Genomic DNA, 12,338 nt, shown 5'->3' with positions numbered 1-12,338 from the left:
AAGACTACTTTTACTTTTAAGGCCTAATATTTATAAAATTACATTTAAAGGTCCAGTGAGGCATTTAGTGGCATCTTGTCGTGACGTTATAGAACTGAAACTTCTCTCGTGTGACAAGTGTGCAGCAGAACTACAGTGGCTGACGTGAAAACCTGAAGACACAAATGGTTCTATCCAAAGCCAGTGTTTATTTTGTCCATTCTGGGCTACCGTAGAAACAACATGGCGAACTCTGTGAAGCGAACTCCATTTGTAGACATAAATGGCTCATTCTAAGGTAAGAAATACACAATGATTCTTATTTCCAGGTGTTTATACACTAAGGAAAAGTTAGTTATGAATATTATACACCATTTCTGTCAATAGATGCTCCTAAATATTACAAACTGGACTTTTAACATCATCATAAGACATTTTAAGAGTTTTTAAGGACCTGCAGATACCCTGCTGTTTTGGCAATCGACAGCAAGTAACTCAGTTAGCCAAAGCTACGAGTGAAATATCAAGCACTGAAAAATAATGAACATTCTGAAACTTTCCATTCTAAAATATTTAACAGGCAGCTCTAAGTGGACGGACTGAGCGAGCCTCTCATAGCACAAGGTTCATTAGTTGAATTTCTAAGATAATCCAGTAAACAGAATGGACAGCAAAGTGACTGATCCTGTGAACTTATTCTGAATCACTCATAACCTTGTTTGAAATAACACGATCACAAGGATTTTTTTTTTCCACAATGCATCACAGCTTGTTTTTTTCCTTCACTTCGATGAGCCAAAATTTTAAGATGACTGGTGGCAGCAGATATCTGAACTTAAGTTGTCCTCACAGATAAATTCTTTTCCCTCCAGGCAAAAACATTTTAAACTCCACACACAATATTTCAAGACGACTCTTAGTAATAATTAATCCTGACACACATATAAGAGAACAAGGTGTCCGCTAAAGCCCATCCATCATGCTCACCTACACGTTCACTCCCACACACATGCACACACAGAGGCATGTAAAATCACAGGCTAGCTCTGCAGTTACTTAGACAGACGTATGACGACGTAGGGAGTCTAACCGGAGAGCAAGGAGGGACGGTCAGGTGTGACGAAGCCACTCAGAGAAGAGAAGGGAGGATGGTGATGAGGAAAATGAAAGAAAGAAAAGGTACTGTATGTCCTCCGTGCTGCGTCTGACCCTCTGCTTCTCGCACTGCTTTTGTCTATGTTCAATCACAACGTTCATCAACAGAGCACTGATTACATGAAGGGGACCGAGGGGGTGAGAGAGAGAGGGAGAGATAAAAATAGACCCAAGGGAATGAGTCAGATTGAGGGGAATACAGAGAAGAAAAGAGAAAGAGTGGGGGAGGTCATAAGAGGATGTGAGAGAAGGAAACACTGGGAGTGGAAGGGGTGAGGAGTGAGGGGATCGGGAAGGAAGACCTCTCGGAGGAAATCACTTTGATTATGTAAACAGTGGATCCTTTGGAGAGGAAGAAAGTGAAAGCATGGATTAGAGGAGGGGAGGTGGAAAGAGGGACCGAGAAGAGAGCAAGAGCGCTGGAGGTGAAAGAAGGTCTATGCAAGGTCTCAGTGGGGAGCTCAAGTGCAGGAAGAGTCAAACATGAAAAGGCAACACACACACACACACACACACACACACACACACACACACACCTTGCAAATTTTATTCAACATGTCACGGCTCATGAACCTCACATCTGAGAAAACAACCTCAGCACCAGTGATGATAGACTGGAAACAAGGATTCACTTAGCAGATACAATACGTCAAATTTTAAAATATTGAGAACACGTTCGGTGCAGTGAACTAAAGCAGAACACGTCTGGCAGCCAACGCAACACTAAAAATTTTAACCCGAACTAAAAACTATGTGAGCAGAGCTGAAACGATTAGTCAATTAATCAATTAGTCCATTGGCAGAGAATTAATCAGCAGCCGTTTTGAAGCCATTAAACAATCACAAAGGTCAGAATGTGCTCCTTTCAGTTTGTTCAATAACAGGATTTTCTGCTTTCCACTGTTTTAAATAATTTTATTCGTTTCAATAAACACTTAGTTTTTGGGGCCTTTAGATAAACAAAGCAAGACATTTGAGGACATCACCTTGAGCTTCATTTCGTGGACTAAATGATCAATCGATTAGTCAGAAACATCATCAGCAGATGAATCCATAATGGAAAGAAATGTTAGTTGCAGCTCGTATAAGGATGGCAGTGGGATTCTGTGATAACCACACGTTATTGTTGCAATATTCAACTGGGCCTAAAAAAAAGTTATGAATGAATATTTAATTGACTGTATCAGTATGTTGTGTGCACCCATTCCCTAATAAAGAGGCAAACTCTGGTGAAAAAGTGTAATTTAATCTAGAAAAACTTCACAGGGAACCTATTTGTCGCCGTTCGTGGAAGGGAGTGGAAGTGTGTGACACATCACATTATCTTACAATATCTTTCATTACTTCCTGTTTAAATGGATGCATTTTGAGCGCTTTGGTGTAATTTTAAAATGTTAAAATGAATTACTGAATCCTTTTGTTAAAAAATATTTCATGAGCAATAGTTGGTTGTAAATTCTTATTTGATATTAGTAATAAAAACAAACATTTATGTTGTGTAAGAGTGATAACACACATCATAGAAGCTATTGTGCACCGATATATACAGGTGTGCCTTGAGATTTCGGCTTGCCCTTTGGTGTGTGTTGGGCACAAAAATTTTGAAAACCACTGGTCTAAAGAATGTCACAGTCTTGTGAAGCTAAATGAAGGCAAATGACAAAAAAATAGTTTAATAATTGATCATTTCAATGATTTATAAAGCAAAAGAACCAAACATTTGCAGGTTCTAAATTCTCAAAGAGGAGGATTTGCTACTTTTCTCTTCTCTAAATGCAACTACATCAACCAGAAAAAATGATGGCATTGTACCTTTCTGCAACCTGAAGATATATTATTCTTGCACGTTATTCGGTAGCAGATATGTTCAAACTTGTTTCAACAATGCTGTGGTTGACGTGTGCTTAGATTTAGGCCAGGGGTCAATGACCTTCACTAGCAAAAGAGCCATTTCTGACTAAAAATAATTTAAAATAATCTCTCCGGAGTCACAAAACATAATAAGCCTTATAATGAAGATAACACAGCTTATTAAATCTAAATGAGCCTGTCAACATTATGAATAGGTCTAAATGAGCATTCATGAATATGTAACACCACCAGGTGGCACTGCAGTCGGCTATTTATGATTATTTGGAACTTCAACTTTGCAGAGTTGGTGGTAAAAGCAAACAAATCTCTTCACGCACAATTATATTCTGTTATCTTCCAAAACTTTTCTTTTTTTGGATTTGAAATCCAGAACCAGCCTAGCGAGGGAGACTCAAGCCTACTGTAGCCACCACTATTGAGATTTGGCAAAATGTAGAGGATAAGGCGCTGGGCTGAAGATGACTGACGAGTATTTTAGTTGCCAAAATGTTGAAACTTTTTTTAATTTGGTGTACAGGTACATTTTTACAATTAAATAATGTCAGAATCACTTTCAGCCTACACACTGAAAATGAAAATTAAAATGTAAAAAAAAAAACAAAAACAAACAACTGTTATTCATTTCCATATATATATATATATATATATATATATATATATATATTTTTTTTTTTTTTTTGGTCAAAGCCGCAGGAAGCCACTTGAGAGTGACTAAAGAGCTGCATGTGGCTCCAGAGCTGCAGGTTGCCTACCCCTGATTTAGGCACAAAAACCACTTGGTTATGGTTAGGTAAAGGTCAGGTTCTGGCTTAAAATGCCTGATTTTAGGGGCACAATCCCGACAAGAAAAGCAGAGATGTCTCGGTAGAAAACTACTGGTCAACTTTCATGCCACTATCCGTGCTGGTGAAACAGCGGCAAGTTGCTATAAAACACCTACACTTGGTGCCTAAAACGCAGCTGGAAAAACAGCAATAGGCTGCTATGAAACACCCAAAAAATAGTGCCGGAAAAAGCTGCATCTAAAACAGGAATGGGTTCCCAAAAACCATCCATGTCTGGTGGCTAAAAAGCCACTGGAAACAGCAATAACTCACTAAAACACAACCTGTTTTGTTGTTTGTCAGACTTCAACAGTGGTCTGCAGCCTGGCAGGTGTCTTGCCTAGGTGACATACCATCTAGCATCCCCTCAACCTCCTGATGACAAAATCAGCTCATATACTGTGTCACTTTAGAAACATTGATATGATACATTTGATATGTGCAAATGTAATGTAGTTATGGTTTGCACAAACATAAAATGCCAGCATTTTCTTCTGGTGACTGGGCTGCTACACTGTATGATTGCAAATTGAGTATCCTTAGAAATCCCCTTTGGCTGTGACTGGCCTTTACTATTTTGTGACATTTTATAGGCTAACCAATTAAACTGTTATCTTGAAAAAGTACTCTGGTTATGAAAAAACTTTATTGTTTGCAGGAAAAAAAATCTTGAATTTGCATTTAGGTCATCTTAGGACACTGATGCTCTGTTAAAAAAAGAACAGGCTAATTTATACAGGATATTTATGCCAGAGTTATGTGACAGGGTGACCTACAGTATTGTAAAGGGAAGGGAAACTATCAGTTAAAAGTAATAATGGAAAAAAAGATGCAAAAAAATATATATCATTGTTTTACAGCCTGTTTGGGAGCTTGGAGGCACGTTAATGACTGCATGAATTTCAGTCCATGCTGAAAAACAGCATGTGTTCTCAGCAAACCCTCCCTGGATAAACAAAGGATAAAAAAAGAGAATAATAACGATCAGAGCTGCAGATGTTCACCGACATGCCTGACGGAAAACATCCAGAGTAAACCAAGAGCTGTGAAAATGGCAAATAACCTCGACTTCAACTTCGACTCTTGACTTTTTTGTCCGTTCTGTCTCCTCAGAACAGCCGGGGATAATAGACATCCACAACCTTCTCAAATGAATAAATCATGTGGAAACGCACCTTGGCAGACACCTGGCTCAGAAAAGCTCTCCTGAGTGCACCGTTGCCCCGTGTTCAGTTTATCAAGATGACCTTGTTCGCATTTGAAGTTTGAGTTTGTCTTGGCTGTAGCTGTCCGGTGGGAGCTTACAGATAAACTGAATGGACAAAATTAAAGCTTAGAACCATTAGTGGACTCATTCATTTGTCGATCGACAGAAAATTAATTGGCAATTATTTTGAGAATGTATTGAGTATTATTGAGTGATTAAGCAAAAATGCAAACTCTAGTTCCAGGTACTCAGATGTGATGAGTTGCTGTTCTTTTTTTATCTTATGTGACAGTGAGAGTGAATAACTTTGGGTTTGGATTGTTATTTAGACAAAACGAACTATTCTGAATATGTCACATTTGGGTTTAGGGAAGCCTAGTTGTTAAAATAGTGTTTTTCCAGTATTTTGTGACATTTTATAGACCAAACTAATAACTTTCTAAGTTGGAAATAGACAAGTTTTGCTTTAATGTATCATTATAAAGTAACTGTTGATTGTACAATATATTGGCTATGCAATAATGACACCATCGATGTTTAGATTGGTCCCCTATAAGCCTCACTTTCACTATGCAATTCTGTCTGCCACCGGGGGTGATCTCCTGGGAAAATGAAGGCTCAATATACAGCACCAAAAAAAGTGCGTCAAGCATTGTGCAACCAAAACAGGAAGAGGACAGCTCTTTTGTTTTCCCTGGTAGCTTTAAGTAGCAAGTGGCAGCCCTTGAGGCTGAAAAATGAAGCCAATGTGGAGAAAATGCAGTTCATCAAATGGCCACTTGAGGCTGGCTCCAAAACAAACTAAATCCCCATACACCCCCATGTTAAAATGCCCAACTTGAACATGTTTACAGCCTTGTACAAATATAGTTCTGGTCTCTGTAGCTAATTTTAACATGCATGACAAATGTACAGGGGGTGGATTTTTATACAACTCAGCTGTTTACAGTTTATAATGGCTCAAAGTTACGCATAATTAAGGGCAGGGCCACTTGAGTGACAGATTGTCTGCATGGTGGCGCTACAGTCTACAAGTCAGATCCACTCCTCGTTCCTCCACAGTTCCACCCTCTCATCCAAGTATGGTCACTTTTGGCTCCAAAAAAAAAAAAAAAAACCCAAAAAAAACAAGATTGCCACAGCAGAAAAACTGAACTCGAAGCCTCAAAATGGCAGCCCAGAAAGCAATGGGTGCCATCACAGTAGCTACGTCCATTATTTTTAAACACTTCATGATCAATAGGGATCAGTATCTAAAGAGTATCATTCTAAGTTCTTTGCAGCTACTATCCTCAGTAGTGGAAATGGCGGACAGTGGAACAATCACAGTAATTTTGGAAAAACAAAAGTGTGTCTGGTTTTACTGGTACTTGCTAGACTCTGAGCAAAATGGAAAGTGATCTAGTTGCCTTTACAACAGCGCCACAAACAATAATATCACTCAACGCTAGGGGGGAAAAGTTGAAAAGTCAATGCTCTCTCATACCTAAATGACAGAATGGGTAGATTTCCACTGACTTTCAAAATGAACTATATGATCGGCCCTAAAACAACATATATGACTGATCTAGCGGTCGCAGTTTTTAAATACGTAATTAACGTCATGAAATGGAGTTCTGCTCCAAAACTACCTGGTGAGGTTTTGGAAAAACATCATGGTTTGGCATTAAATTAGTGCTTTTGTCACTAACTTAAATAAATGTATGTCATGTGACATATGTCACATCTGACGTGACACATTTGTCACTAGAGTGGCATCCTACAAATGCTAGCACACTAGGCTACATTACATTATTACAGGAATTCAACGTTGACTTCAGGATGCGAACTCCAGTCTCCTGAATGGAAGTCCTGTGAGTGTCTGACCAATCCATGATCCCTCCCGCCCACACTGTAGGGACTATTCGTACAACATTACTCAGACTTCTATCGCTTTTTATAACACACCACGTCACCTCCTCCTCTGCTCCTGTAAAGATTTATTAGGGTCACTAGAGGGCACCACCTAAGGTATGGGTCGTAACAAGCTACTTGCAGGGCCGACATGTGGTAGTTTCTCGGTGAGAGCAGGCTGTGAAAAGTTGTCTCTTTCATCAGTCTAGACAAAATACTGTTAACACCTCTGTGGCAGCGGGGTGTGGTTGAGTTGCCGGCTGCTGGAGGAGGGAGGGGGAGTGTCTCAGCCGGCGATCAGACAGCTGGACAGAATCAGGTAATCACAGTCAAACCATAAAAGCATGCTGGTAACCTGGTTCTGGTTCTCTCTTGCAGTAGGCTGGGTCCGGGAAGAGAGTGAACGGTAGGGCCGCGAGAGCAAGAGAGAGAGAGAGAGAGAGAGAGAGAGAGAGAGAGAGAGAAGGCCAGAGAGAGAGAGAGAGCCAGAGAGTCTGAGCTGGAGCCGGCTCATGTGTATATGTGTGCGTTGTGTATGAGCAAAAATAAATATTGTACAGCGGTAAGCCGGCTGCCTTCCCTCTGTACCCGTGCGTCTGAGTGTGTGACCTCACAACCTCCTTTTCTAATAAAGTACTGTTTACCAGTTGCGCAATTCAGGTAAATAACAGCCTCCTTCATTTATTTCACTTAAAACATCTTCACCATTCATCATTGTGGAGCTGTAGATAAAGAGAAGATGAGGAGGAAATTATTCTGTTTTTGTGCAAAAGAGGCCGAAACTCAGTCAAAATATTTCACAAAAACACAAATCTGATGTCGCACTTAGAATTAATTTCATCTGTATTATCAAAAAGCCATACAACATTAATTGAAAGCTGAAAACTTCAAAATTCATGTAGTATATCGTGTCATTAATCATCTTTTTCCTCTTCCAAATAACAACTTTCCATCACAAGCTTCTAAAGCCTGACACGCTGAGGACGTTTTCCTTCAAAATTTCTCCGTGTAACTCTGGTGCTGCTGTGCCTGAAGAATGCCAGTGCTGCTACAACTATGTACATGATACAGAGGAGAGGAGGTATAATTAAGCATATCTCCCACTGACTCATTATGGTCTGTACAGCCGCCATATGGCTGTCTGCTGGTTGCCATGGTGAGAGGGGGATGTTTTTTCATCACCCCGGCAGAGAAACAGCAACAGTGCTGAGTGTTTTAATTGTAAGTGACACTGAGAATGTAAAATAAACATCAATTTATAGCAATGATGGATGAAGATAGATAGACTGAAATATGAAGAGATAGAAAGAGGTTGAGACAGATTGATATAGATTGCCAGTCTCTCTCAGTGTGTGTCTGTGATACAATATAAAATATTGTATCTATCTAATGCTTCAGATTTCTGCAAAACAAGGCACATTTTCATGTAGCCGTTAACATACGTAACACAGTAATGTCATTACAAAATTCTGAGCTGCATCATCCTCCACATTTCTTGTCTGACATAACATGCATTTTTTGCCTAACTGAACTCATTTACACTTTTAAATGACCACTAACTGTGTTGTGCCCTATCCCAACTTTCTGTTTCAATCAGGGAGAGCTTTAAATTGTATAAGTAGATGGAAAAGTAAATAGTTTTTGATGCCGTAACATTTACACAAACAGGCTGGGAGGAAAAAGACAAAAATTGATTTCATACATAAATGCAACTGCACAGTGTTTGCAGATTAGCACAGCCAAACACAGCCAGACAGAGCAGATTAATCCACATATGCATGCTTGAAATCACTCTCACACGCTCAACAGCTCACCTGTCTTGGTCGGCACTGCGGAAGCGGGGGAGGATCATGTGGCGGAAACTGCTGGTTCGGTCCAGTTTGGGCTGACTCTTAGCCCTCTTGATGGAGCCCTTCAACCTTCTACTGAGGAAACTCTGGAGCGGGTGGAGGAGGAGAGCAACAACGAGGGCAGACAGATGGAGGTGGAAAGGGAGGATGTGCATGGCGTGAAGTTACAGAGAAGAAGTGAGTGATGTGGTGAAGAGAGAGTCAGGTATGGTACAAGGAAACAGATTGATATGTATGGTAGTAAAATAAAGACAGACGATTCCCAGTGTGGTTTGTGTCAGATGTTTTAAAGTAACACCAAAATCAGATGGAGACGCACACCAATGAAACACAGGATGCATGATGGGGGAGAGCACAAGGTAAATTTATTATCAACAAAGAAATCATACACCCACTCATGTCCACCAGTCACAGAGAACTGCAGTGTTGTAACAGATCCTGTGGTGGGCAGCGGTGAGCCATACAGTCCAACAACAGGCTCAGCAGCACAAGTCTCACACAGCGGTGCAGTTTGTCCCACATGAGCTTCCTTACATGATCAATCTGAGACACTGGAGCCTTAAATTGTTCATCCATAAGGGAGAACATGACATGGGGTCCGTCCCAATACCCACAGGAGCAGAATTTGAAGTCAAGTGCCTACTACAAGTCATGCACATGACTAGAAAAGTCTAGACTAGAAAACTAGTATTTTTTAAGTTTCTTTTTTTTTTTTACTACACTTACAATATTTACCTGAGGTATATTTTTTGCCCATCTATTTTTTACTTCACTACATCTGTGATTTATACCTTTGTTACAACTAGTCTGCTCTAAATGTGAGGATTGAGCTTGGGGGGGTGGCGCACGAGGAGCACCTCTACTGTAGATGCCAATTTGTCAGCTGCCTGTCTTTTGAGCGTGGTGTGATAATGACGAAGCAAAACCCAGAACAAGAGGCAGCTTTCAGTGACAATCCCTGACCACATCTGGCCGCACTTATTCAACCAAAATCTAAAAAGGACAGCAGCTACTGTACATGATGAAACGCTTGCTGTGCCTTCCGAAAAACACTGACACATTCGCTTTTAAAAACTCCTCTTCAGGCACATTGACATAAGCTGCACATACTGTAGGCAAAACTGTAGTTCGCTAGTTAATGTTAATTTTTTCATGTGTAATGTTAATGTTTGATGTTATAAGGATGAAAGGAGCAGAAAGGAACACATGGAGACAGGGTGGGATCACTGGCCAAATGTAGCTATAAGCCCTTTTTAAATAGGAACTGTGCAAATTTGCAGGAAAGTCTTTTTTCAGCATTGGCAGTATAAAAACAAAATTGGGGAGTGCAGCAAAATGCCACCTACCTACTTTTGTTTATACAGAATGTGCCTTTTTCGGGGCAATGGGGGGAGTGAGCAAGTAACAAAACGTGTAGCTCAGCATGTGACGTAAACAGTGATGTACTCCGAGGGAAGCCGCGGCTGGTCAGTCCTTCAGCGATTCACTCGTAAGTCGGCCCATTCTTCACCGTCCCCGTCATTTGCGAGGGCAAGGAGGGCGCGCAATTCCTTGTCTCCCCAGTTGCTCATCTTTCCCCAGTTTCCCCCTTTGCTACTAGCTGCTTGCTAATTCCTTCTATCAGCTGTTTCCTGTTTATCCACCGCCAGTGGCTCGCACGTGTGGCGTCATCAACAGCTCCTCCCACAAGTCTTCAACAGCCCCTCCCGTTGCAGAAGGCCGCCTCGGTTCCACCAATATGACTACCCTACGAGGCGGAAAATCGGGCACCTCGGATCAACTCGCCAATCTGGCTCTGTGTGTCTAGACGCTCGCAGCTTGCCGGCAAAACGGCCCAACATTCGCGGAAAATCTGGCAATGTAAAAGGGGCTACAGGCTATCCTTATTTGTTTACTGAAGCCTACTTGCTCTACTTTCTTTAAAATAAATAAAGTTGTATCAATAAGTGCTGTTTTGCCATTATTTTGCACAGGCCTACTCACCCTTAAAAATATTAAAATGGAAAGTAACTTGTACTTTGCATTATTTATTACTCATATACGTTTTTACTTTTACTTGAGTAGGTTTCTCAAGTTGTAATTTTCACTTTTATTTGAGTCACTTTTTATGGCAGTAAATGTACCCTCAATGGTGCATGGTGCTGTTTTCTTTTAGTTCAAGAATGTCGTCTCCGGCTGGTAATATTACATCTAACCCCTCTTACATTTTATTTGAACGATATCAGCTTGGCGTGACTCAGATTTAGAGTCCCACAGGCTCGATTGAAAAGGTTGAGAAACACTTTTGTTCCTCAGTCTGTCAACCTATTAAATCATATTCTAAGCAGCCTCAGCGTGCCTGGGTCGATCACTGAATGTAATAGGGAATGATTTATTTGCTGCACTGCATCCACTTTTCATAATGTCTGGTATGTAATGTTTGTAGCATAGTTTTCTTGTTTGGTTAAATGTTGTTTCGTATTTTTGTATTTATGTGGAACAGTTTACGTTCTAGGATGCAAGACACATGTAAAACAATGTCTGACTACAAAGTGAAATCAAATCAAATATTTGCATTAAACAATGTGCTCAGTGAAAGATGGTATTATGTCAAATGTATTTATCATTTATATCATTTTCTTTGGGGTTTAAATTCAATACAAGGACAAAAAATCTGAACCAAACAAAAAAAGGCTGCAGGCATTTTACTGGTACATGTGAGCCAGACACAACCTGCAGCTCTGACTCTACTGCCGGTCTGCCTCTTTAGTCGTGTTCAGTCTGATTTCAGCTCTGTCGGTCGACTCAGTTCAGTTGTCTTAGACTTCTGAGGGCTGAGATGTATCAGCATTTCTTTGAACTCTGTTTACCGTGTCAAATCTTTCCATGTCTTGCTCTGATGGTCACTATTTTTGTGACTGCTGAGCTCCTGAAAAACTCCCGAGCCAGACAGCATTTTGTTTTATGGTGACAAGCGGGAACCGTGAGCTGTCATGTCACAGCTGTGGCATGACCGCATATTAAACAGCTTTCATTTCAATACTTAATTTTTTTTGTTGTTGTCTTGATTTGATATGTTTCAAAAACTCAAGAGAAAACTTGGTCAACATAAATGTCATTGATTTTTAATATGAGGTGAAAGACTTTAGGAGCCGCTGATCCGGAAGGCTCTCGGTCTGCTGTGCAGAAGAGACATAAGATTTTATTTTGATGCTTTATGTATACATTTATGATTAAAGGATATTTCATGTTTATCATGGGAGTGTCAAATATGCAATGTTATTCCTATCAGTCCCACCAAGAGGAACAGATTGTCAAAGGATCAGTGTGTAAAATATAAGGCGATCTTGCAGATTGCAACCAGCTCCCGGTTAGAATTTCTTCAGTGTTCATTGTTCAGGAGATTTTAACTGGGAGCTGATTTATCCACAGAGGTCTCTTCCTCTCCAAAACAAATGGACCCACTATTTTAACCGCTAAAAACACTGCCCTTTCTAGAGCCAGTGTTTGGTTTGTCCTTTCAGGGTAGAACCATAGACGAGGACCTGCTCCCTATGTAGATATAAACCGCTCATTTGG

The 12,338-nt window shown here is 40.4% G+C and overlaps 1 protein-coding gene across 15 annotated transcripts in view; it reads right to left on the bottom strand.

The window, feature by feature from the left end:
• syngap1b (synaptic Ras GTPase activating protein 1b) overlaps positions 1-12,338 on the bottom strand; it is a 217,200-nt gene that overhangs the window by 49,090 nt on the left and 155,772 nt on the right. For all 15 annotated transcript variants that reach the window (XM_078171409.1, XM_033641193.2, XM_078171412.1 and 12 more), the window contains one exon: positions 8,745-8,866. In XM_078171409.1, coding sequence (XP_078027535.1) covers positions 8,745-8,866 — 122 coding nt within the window. The remainder of the gene's footprint in view (positions 1-8,744; positions 8,867-12,338) is intronic.

Source organism: Epinephelus lanceolatus, chromosome 10 (genome assembly GCF_041903045.1).
Source record: "Epinephelus lanceolatus isolate andai-2023 chromosome 10, ASM4190304v1, whole genome shotgun sequence".
Taxonomy (NCBI): Eukaryota; Metazoa; Chordata; class Actinopteri; order Perciformes; family Serranidae; genus Epinephelus; species Epinephelus lanceolatus.
This window is presented reverse-complemented; position numbering and strand designations above follow the sequence as displayed.